Genomic DNA, 6,000 nt, shown 5'->3' with positions numbered 1-6,000 from the left:
TGGCGGCTCTGGGTGGGTGGGTGTGGCGGCTCTGGGTGGGTGTGTGTGGCGGCTCTGGGTGGGTGTGTGTGGCGGCTCTGGGTGGGTGTGTGGCTGCTCTGGGTGGGTGTGTGTGGCGGCTCTGGGGGGGGGGTGTGTGTGGCGGCTCTGGGGGGGTGTGTGTGGCGGCTCTGGGGGGGTGTGTGTGGTGGCTCTGGGGGGGTGTGTGTGGCGGCTATGGGGGGGGGGTGTGTGTGGCTGGCTCTGGGTGGGTGTGTGGTAGTAATTGCTGTCTGCTGAGCTTTTCCATAGGGTACAATAGGTCTCACATTTTCGAGAGATTAAGCTAATGGCAATGTAAATGACTATGCATTTATTTATCTGTTTTCAAAACCAACACATAAATACAAATTTTGTCATTTACAATGCCAATAGCTCTAACTTTTCCAAAGGAGAAACCATTGCATTGTAAATGCTTGTTTTTTGTTGTTGCATATTTTATATAGCGCGAACTCGACCCGAAGGTATTGGAGCGCTTTACATGAGCACTGTATTTACATTACACATTCAGGCACGGGGAGATTAAGGGATTTTCCGGAATCACAGGATGTGGACGCGACCTTGAGGCTCGAACCCTGGTTTCCAGCACCACACAGAGCAGCGAAGAGAAAGAATCGGTTTACATTTTATAAGGAATCATAAATACCATACATTTTGTACACAAATTCTAGAAATGCACAGGGAAAACGACGCGACGCAGAAGCAAGAGTCAGTCCCTGTTCTGCACTTTTGTTTATGCTGTTGAAAGGTATCCTAATACACTTCCGGGCAAGTCGTAAAAGCATTCCGATTCGTTGATTTTTTGGGGGCGTTGACTTCCGGTGAACGCAGCTTTCTTCCGCGTTCTGTTTTCACCATGGCTCACTTTCGGTTTCAGCATTCCCACTTCCGGGGACTTGTGGGTGCGGATAGTTTCTAATTTCTGGGAAATGGAAGAACTGCAGCGGAGCCTCCTGCAGCGGAACAGGCTGCCTCTGGTCACTCAGCTGCAGGTGGCCGATCTTTGGGACCTGCTGTTGCAGAAAGGGCTGTTCACTCAGGACATGATCGAAGATATTCGGGTACGGGTGGGCATTGCTGCTACTTCTTTTTGCTTTGCTTGTTTGTGACATGTCCATATTTTCAGTGTTTCTAGTATGTGTGAAGTTTCAGTACACTAAGTGTAACCCCTCGAGTGACACATTAGCACGAATAGCGCTATTCCATTTTACTACACAAAACTAACCAGACAATACAAACATCACAACACTCTTCAAGCTGCATATTATCCGACTAATAAGGCGGCAAAAAAGAAATAGAACAACATATTTGCCCCACAACCAGGCTCCAAATTTCATTCTGACCCAACACGTAGGAAATATTACACAATATGCCAGAAGAGCATATTTCAGCCCCAGTTCTGCCACTAACCGACATGGCACTCTGTCAGGACCAGTACATTGCACCGTACCCCAGACATACCTCTTGCACACTGGTAACCGCGCCGGCATCACGGCTATCATTTTCCAGGTCGGTTCACAGCAGTCGGCACATTCCAGAAACAAGCGAAAAGACATATGTCAAAAGGTAATGAGATATCGTGCTATGTGGAGTTAACTGCTACGGAGGGTGGCACCCTGCCTACAGCAGGAATACCAGCTGCTGCATACAGATCATTCTGAACATCCTAAACGTGCAAGTCTTAGTTAAATTACAAGTGACACAGCTTACGAATAAAGCAAGCATATGAGAAGTGTGACTGTCATAGTATTTGCATTACTACTGATATGGTTCACAAAGGTAAGGGCCAAACTGTGTCTCTATATATTAATAAACAAGAAAAATACATAAAGTACTAGGACCATTACGCCCAGGAGCAGCTGAATGTCCTTTCACAACTCTTCTGTATGAAACAACCTCAGTACACTGTTTCTCACCATTAACCCCAAAAAATACAATTCTCAGTTGCAGTTCTGACTGAATGGGGGAAGGTTACCCTGTGACTGGTGGGTAGAGGTGGACATGTCAGCAGATTAACAGGGAGAACTGAGCCACTGGACGACATGAGCCATGAAAATGTTTGCCATTCAAGATACATCTTGTAAACCTAGGATGAATCTTCTTGGAACAGTACACTTTAGTACATGACATATATCTGCTTTAAGTGGATATTATTAGAAGTGATAATTTTTTAAGAACAAGCATTTGCAATGCAATCGGTCTTGTCTTTGGGACCATAGATGTATTTAGCTATGCCGCACATTAGCCTGGGTGTTGAAACATTAACTGTTCTTTACCATGGAGGGAAAGTAAGCACCAATCTGTGTGACTTGCCAGATATGGGAACACATGGAGAAAAAGATTGCTTTTCAGCGGGAAATGGTATCTTCCAAAGTTCTGTTTTTAATATAAAATAAGGGCCTTCGTTGGTCATATAACAGAAAATACAAGATTAAAAAAATATATTATTGTCTACAGGTGCTCGTGGGAGACAATTTCTATGGACTGGTATCTAGAGAATGCTAAAGTGATTCTGGTATTTTACTGACCTGCTGGTCGTTTTCTATCAAGACAGTTAAATAGAGGCAGTTGAACAGAAAAAAAGTCCCTAAGCGGAAGCAGACAAGTCCTAAGGCTGATCTCCAAAGCCCACAAAGTACATACACATACTCTTATAAGTATATATCAAAGTATATAGAAGAGGTCTCAAATGCTCGACCTAATGTACCTGGAAACAACTCCCTTCTACTTTGACATCAGTGTCCTTAACAAACTGTGAGATACAAGGCAAGTGCTGTGTGTGCCCCCGTATTTGGCTTAGGGTGTTATTACAGGATCCATAGCGTATCCCGGATCTCCGGGAAGTCCGTAAACCATATTATTTACCGTTGCCAGCTGCGAGGGCCAATAACACTTCCTCAAATCTGAACCCTATCCCGCCATCATACCACGGGAGGGTCAGTTTATTAAAGGCGATTCGGGCCCCACCTTCCCATAGGAGCTGTCTCTGAAGAGCCTCTATTTATCTGAAATACGCGGCCGGCACTGGGTCCATCGAGTTTTGCAAGGCATGCAAGAATCGAGGCAAAGCCATCATCTTAAAGAGGGCGGCCTGTCCGAGCAGGGAGAGTGGAAGAGCCTTCCAGCGCTCCACATCCTTCCTGCATCTACTCAGTGGAGAAGCCAGATTATTATAATACCGCAACTTTGGGTCCAACTCAAGATATTTGAATCCTGTCGTCTCAATATAAATAGGGCATGACTCAGGGATTACCAGCGGGTCTCCCACCAACACAAAGGGCACCTACTTTGCCCAATTAATAGCTAATCCAGAATAACTGCCAAAAACAACAAGCACATCAAGAAAGTTGCGGAAGGATTCCTTGGGGTGAGTTAGATAAAGCAGAACGTCGTCCGCGTATAGGCAGATCTTATCTTCCCAGTCAGAAGTCCACCGCAAACCCCGTATCGACCTATCCCATCTAACCCAGACTGCCAGCGGCTCCATAGCGAGCGCGAAGGGCAGTGGCGACAGTGGGCACCCCTGTCTGGTGCCCCTCCCTAATGTAAAATCACTGGACTTACAATTGTTAACGACCACTCTGGCCAGGGGGTTTGCATACAGCAGGCGCACCCAACCGACAAACTCATCTCCGAAGCCCAGCTTAGCCAATACCGCAAACAAATAACTCCTCTCCACCCTATCAAAGGCCATTGTGGCGTCAAGGGATACCAACACCGTTGGCTCATGAATTTTTGAGGAGCCTCCGAGGACTCCGTGCAGCCGTCGCAAATTTAGTGCCGTGTTACGGCGCGGCATAAACCCGGATTGATCCGGGTGGATCAGGGTGGTAATCACTTTGATCAATCTAGTGGCCAGGAGTTTAGCAAGTATCTTAGGTTCCGCATTTAAAAGTGATATGGGCCTATAGGAGGAGCATTTTGTTGGAGGCTTGCCTGTTTTGGTGATGGACGTAGTGTCCCTTTATACCAGCATTAACCTAGACCTAGGGATTGAAGCCATCACTAAGGTACTCTCTAACAGACCGGCTTCACTATGGGCACACACAAACATGTTGATTGAAATGATGAAGATCATCTTGCAAAACAACTTCTTCATGTTTGATCGTAAATGGTACAGACAGAAGAAAGGAGTAGCGATGGGCTCCAAGTTTTCACCCTCCTTTGCAAATCTCTTTATGGGAGCATTGGAGGCTGATCTCATCTGGGGCAATAAAGGTACACAATACACCGACTCCATAGTGTTTTGGGGTCGATACATAGATGACTGTTTTCTCCTTTGGTCCGGTACTGAAGAACACCTGAACTCCTTCTTCGAATACCTCAACACCAACAATTGGGAAATCAGTTTTACTATGCAACACAGTCAGACTCACATTGAATTTCTAGACCTGGAATTCTATGTAAGAAACGAGCAGTTACATTCAAGACTTTACAGAAAACCAACCGCATGCAATTCCATTTTGCATGCTTCAAGTTATCATCCTGAACATCAGATACGATCAATTCCCTATGGCGAATTTCTTAGAGCTAAGCGCAACTGTAGTGAAGCCTGTGAACTTGACAATTGCATTTCAACCATGAAGAGAAGATTTCAGAATAGGGGTTACACTAGAACCTCCCTCGAAAAGGCAGAGTCCAGAACGAGAGCTATCACTAGACCTGTTTGTCTAAGAACACGTACTGAGATGAAAACCACTGATAAACATGTCAGGTTCATTACAGAATTTAATGCCCTAAATCAGCTCACTAGAAAGAGTCTGAATAGACATTGGAAACTCTTACTAGAGGACCCCATACTGAAAGAATTTATTCCAGAGAGACCCTCCATCACCTACAAAAAAGGCTTTACCTTGAGAAACAAACTAAGTCCTACCGTCCCCACAAATACAACAGCACAGAACTGGCTTTCAACACGTGGAATTGGTTTCTACAGATGCGGATTCTGTTCTATGTGCATGTGGGGGAAACACGGTACAATAAACTTTGCAGGATATGATGGTATGGTATATCATATTAAACACAACATCACTTGCCTAAGCAAGTTCGTGGTGTACATCATCGAATGCCATTGCGGCAAAAAATATGTGGGGAGCACCATTAGAGCTCTTAAAGAGAGGATAGCTGAACATATGAGAGCTATACAAAGAAGGGACCCCAGATACCCAGTAGCACTTCATGTAGCAGAATGTCAACCCAATGAGGAAGACATCAAAGTACGTGTTTTTGGGATCGATCAAATTCCCCTCAACATCAGGGGGGGCAATCGCGAACTGATGCTCAGACGTAGGGAGGCTACGTGGATCATGCGCTTACGTAGCGTAGAACACGGGCTTAACTATGATTCTGAGCTCCAATATTTTCTTGGAAACTGATAATGTACCGGGGGGATCCTTGGTGCACACTGATTAACCAACTGCGCAAACACTAGGAGCCCTAAAATGAGATAAACGAATAACAATACGTTAGTTTGCCTCTCTTTAGGGAAGAAATGTATTCTACTTCCATGTATGTGTTTGTAATGTAAACCTTGTATATAGACCCATTCAACATGGTTTCATGTTTTTAGATGATTGTTCATGCTTTTTTGATTATTAAGAATGACAATACAAACATTGCTTGCCAATTCGCAATCCTTACTGTCTATACACATATCCTAAGTTTTGTTTTCGCAATTGTGCATTGAGAGTTTTCAATTACTCCAAATGTATATAGACATGAGGTCTTTCACTATTTTCGTTCACCTTTGTGTCACTTTTAATTTCTGCATGTTTCACCCCTTTATACTATACATCCAGATAAATCTGGCCACACCCAGGCCCTGCTCAGCTTATTTTTACCTCACCCATCAACGTGAACTTTTCGCCTCGATGGACAGGGGGTTGTTGATCTCTTTTATGCCCAACAGCGCCGCAACTCTGTTACCACATGAAGATTAATAACCATTGAGGTATTGTGAAT

The 6,000-nt window shown here is 44.6% G+C and overlaps 1 protein-coding gene across 1 annotated transcript in view; it reads left to right on the top strand.

Moving 5' to 3' along the window:
* The first annotated feature begins 887 nt into the window (after window positions 1-887).
* CASP9 (caspase 9) overlaps window positions 888-6,000 on the top strand; it is a 186,284-nt gene continuing 181,171 nt past the window's right edge. The window contains exon 1 of the mRNA XM_086922176.1: window positions 888-1,100. Within this exon, the coding sequence (XP_086778302.1) occupies window positions 969-1,100 (132 nt within the window). The 5' untranslated portion in view covers window positions 888-968. The remainder of the gene's footprint in view (window positions 1,101-6,000) is intronic.

This window comes from Lissotriton vulgaris, chromosome 5 (assembly GCF_964263255.1).
Source record: "Lissotriton vulgaris chromosome 5, aLisVul1.2, whole genome shotgun sequence".
NCBI classification, from domain to species: domain Eukaryota; kingdom Metazoa; phylum Chordata; class Amphibia; order Caudata; family Salamandridae; genus Lissotriton; species Lissotriton vulgaris.
The sequence above is the reverse complement of the archived record's forward strand: the minus strand, read 5'-3'. Positions and strand labels throughout refer to the sequence as shown.